Raw genomic sequence first — 14,814 nt, forward strand, 5'->3', positions numbered from 1 at the left:
TTCCCATACACACATATATAGTTTTTCCTATCAAATGTACATGAATGCAATGTACACTGCACGCAAGCACAGAAAAAGTCAGAAGAAATTTACATGCAAATGCTAATTATGGTAAATATCTAAAGGATGAAATTATGAGTTATTTTATTTAATTCTCATTTTCTCAGTTTTCTAAAATGAACATGTTTTATGTCATTTTAATAGCTGACCAAAACAAAAAAACTCAAGCAAATATATGACTCAAAGGGTGAAAAGTTAGTCGGAACTCCACTTTTCTTTTTTTCACCATGCAGCTTGTGGGATCTTAGTTATCGAACCAGGGTTGAACCCAGGCCCACAGCAGTGAAAATACTGAGTACTAGCCATTGGACTGCCAGGGAACTCCCTGAACTCCATTTTTAGATGTTAAAAAATATAAAAGAAAAAATTTATCATTTTTTTTTAAAATATGGGGTATAAGTGTGGCTGTTAACAGAGAAGGCATGGCACCCCACTCCAGTACTCTTGCCTGGAAAATCCCATGGACGGAGGAGCCTGGTGGGCTGTAGCCCATGGGGTCGCGAAGAGTCGTACATGACTGAGAGACTTCCCTTTCACTTTTCACTTTCATGCATTGGAGAAGGAAATTGCAACCCACTCCGGTGTTCTTGCCTGGAGAATCCCAGGGATGGGGGAGCCTGGTGAGCTACCATCTATGGAATCGCACAGAGTCGGACACGACTGAAGCGACTTAGCAGCAGCAGTGGCTGTTAAGGGCTTCCCAGGTGGCGCTAGTGGTAAAGAACCTGCCTGCCAACACAGGAGACATTAGAAACACGGGTTTAATCCCTAGGTCAGGAAGATCCCCTGGAGAAGCGCATGGCAATCCACTCCAGTATTCTTGCCTGGAGAATCCCATGAGCAGAGCAGCCTGGTGGGCTACAGTCCATAGAGTCACAATGAGTCAGACACGACTAAAGCCACTTAGCATGCATTTGGCTATTGATATCCATTTATCCAATCTACAAAGTTTTCTACTCTTATTGTTCAATGATGATTCACTTATCAACAAAATACAATGTTTCAACCTTAAGTGGAGTTCAAAACATTATTTCACACAACTTGGGAAATTTGAAAAGATTAGATATTAAATTATTTAAGAAGTGTTTTAGTCTGTTAACATAGCAGTGGTATGTTTAATTTTTTTAAGTCCTAACCTGCTGGGAAATAAGATAATATCTATAATTTGCTTTGCAATATTTCAGCCAAAAAAAAGTAGAGAAGAATGAAATAAAATTGGCAAAATGAGTTGCTGTTCAATGAATATAGAGCCTTACTCTTGTAAGTTGAAAAGTTTTAGAGATTTGTTACACAAAAATGGACATACAGTTAATACTCTACTGTACTCTTTAAAATGGTTAAAACTATATGTTTTAATATTTTTTACCACTAATATTTAAGATTGGCAAAATGATAACTATTAATGCTGGGTAATGGGTATATAGAAATTTCTTTTAAGAACTTTTTTTTTAAATGAGGACCAGCGAGTACTGCTAAGGGAGAAAGACATAAAAGTAACAGTTTTTCCTTAATCAGAGCAGTTTTAGTTTAAACAAAACTATCAGAAGAGTTCAAATACGGAAAACAAATGTTGGCTTTTTAAAGCCTTCTTACTCTAGCTCTAGCTGAATTATGGTAAATAAAAATCTCATTTTTTCTAACAATGAAGCTTTAATTATGTTGAGTAATCACAATAGCAAATTAAAAAAAAGGATCTATGATCAACAATAAGCATACTACATAGAAGAATAAGTGAGAACTTAAAAACTAGGACTCAATTTTCTTTTTTGCCAACCTGAAGCCTATAATATCTTATAGCTATTTATGTTTGTACAGTGCTTTAGCATTCAGGTAAAAATAAAAAAACCTCTGGTCTACACTTTCAGGATTTTATTGGCCCACTCTGGCTGCATAGCTTGCTGCAGCCTAGTAAATAATTTTGATCCTTTAGATTGCTGTGAGCCTCTTGTGCCATTCTGAGTGGAGTCACTAACAGCAGAGCCATTCATGGTAGTTTACTAGCCCACTGATATTTGAGGGTAGATGATTAAAAGCCAATATATTACTAAGATTTGGAGCAGCAAATAATGCAGATTGTTTTTTACCTTTTTTAATTCGTCCCTCTAGCTCTTCTTAATTTCTCTGGTAATTCCCTCTTCTATAAAACTGAGATTTCTACCAACCTTGACAAATTATCATGATATTAAACAGACAACATATAATTACATATTCTGGATAACTACATTCAGAAGAAGCGTTGAGACAGTGTCTAGCACATTGCAGTTGTTGTTGTTCAGTCACTAAGTCCTATCTGACCCTCTCTAACCCCACGGTCATAAATATTCATTACCTTCTATGTTCACTTCCCTTTTGATCTTGGTTTTTAATTGAAAAAGCAAACAAACTGAATATGTTCCATGAAGAAAACTCCTAAATTAGGTAGCTAATTTTTTGTTTTGCTTAAGCCATCAGTTCTTCATTTAAAACGTTTCTAGTAATGTTGTAAAAAGTGTTTCTGTTCCCACAAAGATACTGCTTTTTGTTAGCATGAATCTTTCAGTATTTGTGTTCAAACAGGCTGACTGGCCGAAGCTCCCTGGCTGAGGACCTCAGCTAAGGCACCCCCAACTATCAGAGATGGAACAAGACACAGACAGAAGTGGGGCCAAGGCAAGAGCCAGAAACAGCCTGAATAAGTAAGTCAGAGCCAGAAAGAAATGGAAAAGGAGACAGCAGAGGTAGAAAGAGAAAGGAAGGGAGAGTGAAATCAAAGTGTGGAGTGAGCAGGAGAAAGCAAGTCAGTGACAGACTGAGAGAACAAGAAAGAGCCCGAGTGAGGGAGGAAGGAACCAGTGAAGGAAAGCAGCAAGCAAAGAGCAGTGGGTGTGAGGACAGGGTGAGCATGGTGAGCACACAACGCTGCATTTTTCAAGCTGGTTCAAATTTAATAGAAACCTCTCTGCCTCTCATTATTCCAAAAAATGTCTTAAACTTACCTGAATTATCTCTGATTGTTCAGCTAGAGCCTTTCTTTGTGCCTCCAGAGAAGACACCTGTTGCTGATAAATCAAGCGCTGCTTCTCCCAGTCCAGTGATTTCTGACGAAATTCCTGAAGAGGCAATTAAGGTACTTAACTTCTAAGTGCTTCCCCTCGCTGTCACCACCTTCCAGATTCACTTTTACTTTAATTTTTCCCCAGGTCCCTGGGTACACATGCACCTTTTTCCACAGCAGGAGCCCCATTACTCACTTAACTGATAGAACTGTAGAGTAATACTAAATTCCTTACATACTGTGCCTCTGGATATCTGTCTTTCTAAATTTAACACACTAATGGTGAAGAGTACGAAACACAGATACTAAACACTGGATTCAAGATGATTTTCAAAGATCTGCTGCCACCTAAGGGTTGTTATAATTTTTTAGTGATTTTTCAGAAAACTGATGTTAAGATAATGAAAATTTCAAAATATGATTATACTTATCACTCACTACCCAAATTCTTGATATCCAAACCCGGGAACTGAACAGATTCAAACAAATGGTCAGATAAATCCCTGGGGAGCCCAATTCTCATCAGAGTCTAAAATTCAGGAACCAGACAGATTCAGTTAACACAGTATCCTTTGATATCCAAATTTTTATTATTTCAACAGAACTATAAAGACATGAATAATAAAAAATATCTGTATTAAATTTTAACAGATATCTATAACCCAAAGCCAAAGAGTTCAAAATTAATGATGGATCAATAATAACTTCAAGTTGCACAATCAAGAAAATGATGCCAATATTCATGAAAACGAGGCAAATCAAAGGGAAAGGAAACTCAGTCTTTCTATCACTGTCCTCCAAGAGTCTCAACCCCAGAGTTTCCTTTCCCTTTGATTTGCCTTGTTTTCATGAATATTGGGCTCATTTTCTTGATTGTGCAACTTGAAGCTTAAGGTAATTACTGTTCACTTACTCATTGTTTCTATCACATATATTCCAGGTACTGTTCTAGTGCTAGGGATACAATATTTAACAAAAAAAAAAAAATTCTAGCCCCACTCACTTGGAGGGAGACAGGCAACACATTATTGTACAGTAACTAGATAGCAATACGGTCATCTGTCAGTATCTGTGGAGGACTGGTTCCAGACCTCTGTGGTTACTAAATCCACAGATGATCACGTCCCTTATAAGAAATGGTATGTTATTCACATGTAACTAATGTGCATCCTCCCACAGACTTGAAATCATTTCTAAGTTACTTATAATGCCTAATACAATGTAAACACTGTGTAAATAACTATAAATACAATGTAAATGCTTGTGCATAACAAATTCAAGGTCTGCTTTTTGGAACTTTCTGGACTTTGCTTTTCCCAGAATATTTTAGATCCACAGTTGGTTAAATCCACGGATGCAAAACCATAGATACAGAGAGCCAACTGTACCCATTCTGGAGAAAATCGAGCATGGAGTACTCAGAGTTGGTGGTTGCAGTTTGCAAAAGGAGTGGTTAGATTGAGTAACATGAAAGTAAACACCAGGGAGATGGAGATAAAGTTATACTATTCTGAGAAGTACAAGGCCTTGATGTGGAAGCATCTTGTCATGTTCAAGGATGAGCAAGAAGCTTGGTGTGGCTCGGGGGGAGTGAGTAAAAGGGAAAAAAAAGGAAGGGAAAGGTCAGAGTTAACAGGCAGTGAGACTCTGTAGGTCATTATGATAACTTCATCTTTTAGGAGAAACTACTATAACTTTATGTACAGGAGAGAACATGATTTAACTTAAACCAAACAGAATCATTCTGGATGTTGTGCTGAGAAAAGAGAAATCATGGGTGACTCCAAGGCTTTTAGGCTTCAGCAATCTGAGGAATGGAATTACATTAACTAAAACAGAAATGGTGCTGGAAGATGAGGTAGAAAAAAGTCAGGGCCTTTATTTCAGACATGTCAAGTTTGAGACAGCTTTAGATACCGTATGGAGATGTGAAATGGGAAGTTGGAAATTGTTCTGTAGCCAAAAGTCAAGACTAGATATAGGAACATAGGAATTATCAACATATACACAGTGCTTACAGAGGAGGCAATGGCACCCCACTCCAGTACTCTTGCCTGGAAAATCCCATAGACGGAGGAGTCTGGTAGGATGCAGTCCATGGGGTCACTGAATTGGACACGACTGGGTGACTTCACTTTCACTTTTCACTCTCATGCATTGGAGAAGGAAATGGCAACCCACTCCAGTGTTCTTCCCTGGAGAATCGCAGGGACAGGGGAGCCTGGTAGGCTGCCGTCTATGGGGTTGCACAGAGTTGGACACGACTGAGGCGACTTAGCAGCAGCAGCAGCAACACAGTGCTTAAAACTATGAGACTGAATGGTATCACCAAGGGAGTGGCCTCGACAGAAAAAAGAAGAGGTACAACAACACAGCTGTAGGGTGTTCCAATGATAAAAGGCTGGGGAGAAAAAATAATTGAGAAGGAGTGGCAAACAAGGTAGGAGAAAATCCAGGGAAGTACAATTGTTCTCCAAGCCAAATCCAGAAAGCCAAACCCAGCTGAGTCCAATGCTGCAGACAGGATATGGAAGATGAGGGTGGACACAGGCTTCAGTAATGCAAATTCACTGGTGACCTCCATGCCAATAGCTTCTGCAGAGGAGAGAAAGGCTTACTGAGTGAGTGTAAGAAAAATGGAAGGAAAGGAACTAGAGACAAAATAGTGGGCCTTAGAAAGCATCATTACGAACAAAGCTAGTGGAGGTGATGGAATTCCAGTTGAGCTATTTCAAATCCTGAAAGATGATGCTGTGCAAGTGCTGCACTTAATATGCCAGCAAATTTGGAAAACTCAGCAGTGGCCACAGGACTGGAAAAGATCAGTTTTCATTCCAATCCCAAAGAAAGGCAATGCCAAAGAATGCTCAAACTACCACACAATTGCACTCATCTCACACGCTAGTCAAGTAATGCTCAAAATTCTCCAAGCCAGGCTTCAGCAATACGTGAACCATGAACTTCCAGATGTTCAAGCTGGTTTTAGAAAAGGCAGAGGAACCAGAGATCAAACTGCCAACATCCACTGGATCATGGAAAAAGCAAGAGAGTTCCAGGAAAACATCTATTTCTGCTTTATTGACTATGCCAAAGCCTTTGACTGTGTGGATCACAATCAACTGTGGAAAATTCTGAAAGAGATGGGAATACCAGACCACCTGACCTGACTCTTGAGAAACCTGTATGCAGGTCAGGAAGCAACAGTTACAACTGGACATGGAACAACAGACTGGTTCCAAATAGGAAAAGAAGTACGTCAAGGCTGTAGATTGTCACCCTGCTTATTTAACTTATATGCAGAGTACATCATGAGAAACGCTGGGCTGGAAGAAGCACAAGCTAGAATCAAGATTGCCGGGATAAATATCAATAACCTCAGATATGCAGATGACACCACTCTTATGGCAGAAAGTAAAGAGGAGCTAAAAAGCCTCTTGATGAAGGTGAAAGAGGAGAGGAAAAAGTTGGCTTAAAACTCAACATTCAGAAAACTAAGATCATGGCATCTGGTCCCATCACTTCATGGCAAATAGATGGGGAAACAGTGGAAACAGTGTCAGACTTTATTTTTTTGGGCTCCAAAACCACTGCAGATGGTGACTGCAGCCATGAAATTAAAAGACGCTTACTCCTTGGAAGGAAAGTTATGACCAACCTAGATAGCATATTCAAAAGCAGAGACATTACTTTGCCGACAAAGGTTCGTCTAGTCGAGGCTATGGTTTTTCCTGTGGTCATGTATGGCTGTGAGAGTTGGACTGTGAAGAAGGCTGAGCGCCGAAGAATTGATGCTTTTGAACTGTAGTGTTGGAGAAGACTCTTGAGAGTCCCTTGGACTACAAGGAGATCCAACCAGTCCATTCTGAAGGAGATCAGCCCTGGGATTTCTCTGGAAGGAATGATGCTAAAGCTGAAACTCCAGTACTTTGGCCACCTCATGTGAAGAGTTGACTCAGTGGAAAAGACTCTGATGCTGGGAGGGATTGGGGGCAGGAGGAGAAGGGGACGACAGAGGATGAGATGGTTGGATGGTATCACTGACTCAGTGGACATGAGGTTGAGCAAACTCAGTGAGGTGGTGAAGGACAGGGAAGCCCTGCAGTGCATAGGGTCACATAGAGTTGGACACAACTGAGCTACTGAACAACAACAAAAAAAGAGAGGGCACAGGAATGGAAGGGGAATATAAGGAGTGTAACCATGGGATAGAAGCTGGGTAAGGAGTGGTGAGTGCGGACATGAGGTAGGTATGGAGCAGGGACAAATGGCCGGATCCAAGCACTTTAAGGAATGGGGAATCAGGTGATTATCAAGCATTAGGAATAAGAGGGAGCAAGCTGAAAAGACGGGGATGGTAGTCAGAAAGAACGAGATGCTTAAAAATGTGATTCTTGGAGGGTTGCAAGTATTGCTAGTGACAACACTTAAGGAACCGCAATGGGAAAAGGGAAAAGAGACAGACAGGAGGTCAAAATATCTCTGGAGGAAAGAACACCAATGAACCAAAGACCACAGTATTATAAGGATCATCCTTGTGGATCCCGAAATCCTCAAGAATTATGGTAAGAGCAATGTTGGAGAGAATGACAGTCAACCAGGGGAGCAGTCAGGGATCAGAAGATGACTAATTTGCCGGTATGTACGTTGTTGTTGTTGTCGTTCAGTCACTATGTTGTGTCTGACTCTTGAGACCCCATGGACTGCAGCCCGCCAGTATCCTCTGTCCATGGGACTTCCCAGGCAAGAATACTGGAATGGATTGCCATTTCCTTCTCCAAAGGATCTTCCCAACCCAGGGATGGAACCTGAGTCTCCTATGTTGACTGGCAGATTCTTTACCACTGAGCCACCAGGGATGGTGGTATATGCTGATGACATGAAAATCAAAGATGGAGACTCTGAGGTACAAAGAAAACAGAATGGTCTGGAAGCGGTAACGGGGAATAAGAACATGAGGGGTTTTGTACAAAAACCCAGGTACCAGTGAAGAAGGCTGGAGAGAAAGCAAAATCTGATTCTAAGCTCTTTAAACATAGAAAAATATTGAGATGTAAAAAAATATTAAAAGTAGAAATTAAAATTCTAGGTAGTAATAATATAACAGTGTTAGTGGGTGACAGGTCACTCTGAGTAGAAACATTGTAAATAATCATACAAAGATGCTAAACAATGTTTCTCAAATTAACATCAGCTGGGGAAGCTAGATAAAATGCAGAGTCCTAGCTCACTGCTATGCTACTGGATCAGAATCTCTGGGAGACTGAAGAGGACCCTGGTTAACACTTAGGTACGTTTGAGAACCAAGAGCATAGACAGAGGAGAGGAGTGGTGGATTCAACGGGGGAAAAGTAACAGCCCCATGCTGTTGTTGGCGGTGTTGTCTCAACTTCCTTAACTCCTCTGGGGAATCAAGATATACAATAATCATGGAGTTACTCAAACTTAACAAAAACTTAGTCAGCAAAGAGGGAGGCTAGTGACTTATTATATCTAAATGGGAACTAAGAATAAATAATCTGATATGCAAAGCACTGTGTATAAAAAAGCCACATACCTTCAACACTTACTAAGCCCCTCTGTTAGGTGATAAATAAAACAAAGACAACACCCACAGAGGACAGCCAGGAGCTGCTATCAGTGTTCCTCAGTGCTGGCGTTCGGGGTACAATAGGTCTCTCCTGTGTGGGATAGGCCCAGTCATGTTTGGTGTCCCTGGTTCCTGTGCCCCACTCTCCAGTTTCACTCCCAGTCATCTGACAACCAAAATAATGCCTCAAATATTTCCAATGCCCTCAAAGGATGGCACCACCCTCTTGAGAACTACTGACAGCTAGTAACCACAGGGAACCAGATGATGACAGGACAGCCTCCCACCTTTGAAATAGCTCAGTGGTAGTCCTGCAGGTGAGAGAAAATTGGCTTCATGAAATAGCACTATTAGAAACAGAGTTTTCCTACATGAAGGCTGACAATCACTACAAGCCAATCAGGACTATGAACATACCTCTATTTTTCCAGTTAACCTCTCAATTTCAGACCGATCTTCCCTGTGATTTTTGGCATTTCCTCTGAAGTCTCTTACATGTTTTTTCTGTAGCTTTTCATAGCTTCTCTTCAGTCTGCTTAACTGTAAACACAGTTATTTCTAGACTTAAAATTTAAGAATGTGTAAACAGTGCTGATAAAACAAACTGGCATTATGAAAGCACAAGTAGAGCTAACTACCATCCCAGAAAATAGAGAGCACGTTAGATAAAATACAAAACTCAAAACTACATAAAGTAAACACCAGAAAAAAAAAAGTCAAATAAAAAATAAAGAAAAAGTTTAATAAATAAAACAAAGGTCTAATTTTTTATTATAATATACAATAGCCCTGCACTTAGGGACCCCACAACCCATCCTCACAATAAAAGCAGCAAATAAACACTCTTTTTCTTTTCTCCAGGCCTGTGGTTCTTGAAGCATTCCCCAGTGGAACACTGATATTCACTATGCAGGAAAGGAATGCTTCGGAATTGAATAAAAAGTATTTTTTGCCAATCTGAAGAAAACAATTCAGTTAACTGGTAGAATTTCCTTACCTTTCTAATCTATCCCAAAATGCTTCTGAAACCTTTGAATCTTCCATTATTTAAAATCTACTGACTCAACTCAAAAATAAAACATTTAACGTAAGCTTTTGGTATCAGCATTTCATGGTATTATACAAAAATAGCTCTATTTCTTTCAGATACTCAACCAAGAAACATATTTTAGAATCACTGTTGTAGGTAATATCAAATATATAAAAGGCAAAATTCTGGGTTTAAGAATAGAGAAAGATTTCTACCCCAATATCTTCCATGGAATATATACATCCACTTTATAAAGTAGAAACCAGCTCATTAACAAAATTCTCAAGGCTGAAGAGACAGAATTATACAATATATAATAGAATTAAAATCTTACTTCTTCATGTAGTTTCTTTAACTCTTGCTTATACTCCATGGCCATCTCTTGCTTGACTTTTTCATGTTTTTCTACCTGCTGACGCAACATTCCAATCTAAAAGCAGAGAGGTGGTAGTATGTTTCATTATTAGCATTGAAACAATTACCCTGAAACATAAAAATAGAAAATAACCTTTGTGCTTATCTGTAAAGACACGTTCTCAACTATACAACTTCTCAGGAAGTCAAATACCTAATTATTTAATAATTTATAACACTTCCAAAAAAATAAAAATAAGCAATTGTTCTAAAATTTCTAGGTTTAGATGAAAATTTGCTCTATCTCACTTATTCTTCCTAACCCTTTTTACCAGGAAAAAAAAAAAAAAAAAAAAAAAACTCACAAAAAATTAACAAGTTACAAGAACCTTGGAATCTAAAAATATTGAACAAAAATCTATGCGAGTTCAAGAATAAATTCTATAAAGCAAAGCACAGAATACTAACTTTAGACAGAAAGACACCAGGAGGCTGAAAGCTCTTGTTATATACAGTCAACATTCATTTAGATTTACCCACAAATTTAGTGTTGTGCTAAGTCTTTCAGTCGTGTCTGACTCTCTGCGACTCTATGGACTGTAGCCCATCAAGCTCCTCTGTGCATGGGATTCTCCAGGCAAGTGGGTTGCCATTTCCTAATTCAGGGGATCTTCCCCACTCAGGTATTAAACCCATATCTCCTGCATTAGCAGGTGGATTCTTTACCACTGAGCCACCTGGGAAGCCCTATTAGATAAATAGCTAAGACTAAAACTTTAGAATATGCCATAAAATGTTATTTAGAAATAAGAGGAGAATGCCAAAAGAAAAAAAAAAAAAGGAGTTAAAGATACTGAAAGAACGGTCTTAGAGAAACAAGAATCCTAGGTTCAGAGGAATAGGGCAGATGATCATTGTTTTTTCTTATGAGACTTATAGAACTATTTTTCTTTTCATTTATTATAAGAGTCAAGCATTAGTATAAAATGTGAAGAAACAATTGTTAAATTTTATCTATTTACCAGGGTCTGGTTCATAATAGTCAAGCAACAATATTTAAATTTCTTAAAGAAAGTATATTTCTTACTAGTACAAACAACTCCCTCACTCTCAGCAATAGGCATTAGGCAGAGAAAAAGAGGTCAAATTTTGAAAACTGTCAGTATAGATGATATCATTTTAACTACAATTTAGAATTTTTAAAGTGGTTTCTTAAACCGTAACTCAATCTTCACAACATGGGAACATAGGAATTATATCCTCATTTTGCACAGGATGAAACAGATTCAGAGATGTTATTTTGTCCACCACCATTCAGGTGAAAAAATGCACAGCCAGGACTCCAAATCCCTTACTTGTTTCATTAGGTCTACCTGCTCTGTAGGGCATTAGAAGGTAACAGCAGCAGCAAGGTCCATTAAAACCAACCCAATCCAAACAGTGTAATCAGAAAACATATAAAGCATTCACTTATGAAATGAGTTGTTTATACTAGTACTCCTCCAAGTATGAGCTACAGATGGGCTGGACCTGGTCACAACAGCAATCCAACAGGAGCTAAGAACCTTGAAGCAGAATGTAAATCAATTATGTTACAAAAAACACTGCTTGGTGCAACTGACATTTTTATACAGCAAAACTTTCTGTGATGTGAAGGATGCAATACACTGATTTACATTCTGATGCAAGTGTTACCTCACCGTGAACCTGTCATTTGAGTAGCATTGGTTTATACCATGGGACTAACTGCTACTAGGCCTGAAACTTACAAACAAAAATGACAAAAACTTAAAGGCCTATATTCTAGTTCTTCTATCATATGCTGTTCAAGTAGATTAATAAATATATTACTACCAATAACAGTGAAATTACAATTTCACAGATCAACTCTATGGAACAGATTCTTATCATTAGTATTTAGCAAATGCACTTTACCTCTACAAACTTAATCAACTTTCAGCAACCCAATCAATGAAGCAGCAAATCACTGACAGCTACATTTCTAAATATCTTTTACGTCTTGATGCCCAAACTTGTAATCTTCAAATCCTTATAAAGGAGCTCATCTGCTCAATCCCATCAATTTCTTTTCAAGTGTTAAGTATGGGAATACCTCAGAAATACTGCAGATTCCTACCAGATCACCACAATAAAGCAAATTTTGTGATAAAATGAGTCATACAAATATTTTCGGTTTCCCAGCACAAATAAATGTTATGTTTGCACTACCCTATAGTCAACTAAATGTGCAAGAACATTATGTCTAAAAAGCAATGCATATATCTATCTTAATTTAAAAACATTGTATTGCTAAAAAAAAATGCTAACCATCATCAGAACCTTCAATAAGTCATAATCTTTGTGCTGGTAGAGGATTTAAAATATTGCAAGAATCGAGTCTCCCTGGGGCCTCAGTGGTAAAGAATCCTCCTGCCAATGTAGGAAACACAGGTTTAATCCCTGATCTGGGAAGATACCAGATCCTGTGCACGGTACAAGTAAGCCCATGGGCCACAACAATAAGACTATACATAAGAACTGTACCAAAAAAGGTCTTAATGACCCAGATAACCACAATGGTGTGGTCACTCACTGAGAGCCAGACATCCCGGAGTGTGAAGTCAAGTGGGCCTTAGGAAGAATCACTACAGAGTTAGTGGAGGTGATGGAATTACAGCAAAGCTATTTCAAATCCTAAAAGATGATACTGTTAAGTGCTGCACTCAATATGTCAGCAAATTTAGAAAACTCAGCAGTGGCCACAGGACTGGAAAACATTAGTTTTCATTCCAATCCCAAAGAAAGGCAATGCCAAAGAATGTTCAAATTACTGTACAACTGCACTTATTTCACACGCTAGCAAGATTACACTCAAAATTCTTCAAGTTAGACTTCAGCAGTACGTGAACCAAGAACTTCCAGATGTTCAAGCTAGATTTAGAAAAGGCAGAACCAGAGATAAAACTGCCAACATATGCTGGATTATAGAAAAAGCAAGGGAATTTCAAAAAACATCTACTTCTGCTTCATTGACTATGCTGAAGCCTTTGACTGTGTGGATCACAACAAACTGGAAAATTCTTAAAGAGATGAGAATACCAGACCACCTGACCTGTCCCCTAAGAAACCTGTGTATAGGTCAAGAAGTAACAGTTAAAACTGGACATGGAACAAGAGAGGGTTCAAAATTGGGAAAGGAGTATGTCAAGGCTGTATATTGTCACCCTGCTTTATTTAACTTATATGCAGAGTACAACATGAGAAATGCTGGGTGATTCATAAGAAATAAATCACAAGCTGGAATCAAGATTGCCGGGACAAATATCAACAACCTCAGATACGCAGATTACACCACCCTTATGGCAGAAAGCAAAGAAGAATTAAAGAGCCTCTTAATGAAAGTGAAAGAAAATAGTGAAAAGCCTGGCTTAAAACTCAACATTAAAAAAACTAAGATCATGGCATCTTGTCCCATCACTTCATAAACAGATGAAGAAAAAGTGGAAACAGTGACAGATTTCATTCTCTTGGGCTCAAAAATTACTGCAGATGGTAACTGCAGCCATGAAATTAAAAGATGCTTGCTCCTTGGAAGAAAAGCTATGACAAACCCAGACAACAAATAAAAAGCAGAGACATCACTTTGCTAACAAAGCTATGGCTTTTCCAGTAGTCATGTATAGTTGTGAGAGTTGGACCATAAAGATGGTCCAACTAAAGAATTGATGCTTTTGTACTGTGGTGCTGGACAAGACACCAGGGTGTCTTGTCTTGAGGGTCCCTTGGAGAGCAAGGAGATCCAACCAGTCAGTCCTACAGGAAATCAACCATAAATATTCACTGGAAGGACTGATGCTGAAGCTGAAGCTCCAACACTTTGGCTACCTAATGCAACTGACTCACTGGAAAAGACTCTGATGCTGGGAAAGACTGAAGACAGGAGGAGAAGGAGGCGACAGAGGATGAAATGGCTGGATGGCATCACTGACTCAATGGATATGAGTTTGAACAAACTCAGGGAAATAGTGAAGGACAGGGAAGCCTGGCGTGCTGCAGACCATGATGTTGCAAAGACTCAGACATGACTGAGCAACTGAACAACCACCACCACCAGAGACCAGGAGCCACAGCTACTGAGCCCATGTGCCACAACTCCTGAAGCCCACGTGCTCTAGAGCCCATGCTCTACAACAAGAGAAGTCACAACAAAGAGAAGCCCATGCCCTGCAACTAGAGTAGCCCTTGCTCCCTGTAACTAGAGGAAAGCCTCCGCAGCAACAAAGACCTAGCACAGCCGAAAGTAAATAAGTAATCTGTTTAAAAAAAGCAATATTTAAGAATTACCAAAAGTAGACACAGAGACATGAAATGAGCAAATGCTGTTAGAAAAAAGATGCCTACACACTTGAGTTCAACTCAAGGTGGCCACAAACCTTCAATCTGTAAAAAATACAGTATCTCCAAAGTGCAATAAAGTGAAGCACAATAAAATGAAGTCTGCCTGTAGTGCGGTAGTGCCTGTGACATCAAAACTAAGCTACAGGAATAAATTTAAACAGCCCTGGAGTGACAAAATAGTCCCACGATTACACACAAGGGAATTTCTTTAATTCACAGAAACATACATGGGAGTTTCTAACAAAATAAACAACCTAGGTATCTACATATATAGATAGGACCCTTAACAACATAGGTCTGAGCTGCACAGATCCACCTATACGGGAATTTTTTTCAATAAACATGTGTTAC

At 39.0% G+C, this 14,814-nt stretch overlaps 1 protein-coding gene across 16 annotated transcripts in view; it reads right to left on the reverse strand.

Moving 5' to 3' along the window:
- Positions 1-14,814, reverse strand: part of CEP63 (centrosomal protein 63) — a 73,905-nt gene that overhangs the window by 35,574 nt on the left and 23,517 nt on the right. For 15 of the 16 annotated variants that reach the window (XM_059889174.1, XM_024996353.2, XM_024996346.2 and 12 more), the window contains 3 exons: positions 10,046-10,141; positions 9,099-9,221; positions 3,036-3,149 (listed from right to left, as the gene is read on the reverse strand). In XM_059889174.1, coding sequence (XP_059745157.1) covers positions 3,036-3,149; positions 9,099-9,221; positions 10,046-10,135 — 327 coding nt within the window. In that variant the 5' untranslated portion in view covers positions 10,136-10,141. Of the gene's footprint in view, positions 1-3,035; positions 3,150-9,098; positions 9,222-10,045; positions 10,195-14,814 lie in introns of all 16 variants that reach the window. The other variant, XM_059889176.1, reaches the window with a different exon arrangement.

The sequence above is a fragment of the Bos taurus genome, chromosome 1, assembly GCF_002263795.3.
Source record: "Bos taurus isolate L1 Dominette 01449 registration number 42190680 breed Hereford chromosome 1, ARS-UCD2.0, whole genome shotgun sequence".
NCBI classification, from domain to species: Eukaryota; Metazoa; Chordata; class Mammalia; order Artiodactyla; family Bovidae; genus Bos; species Bos taurus.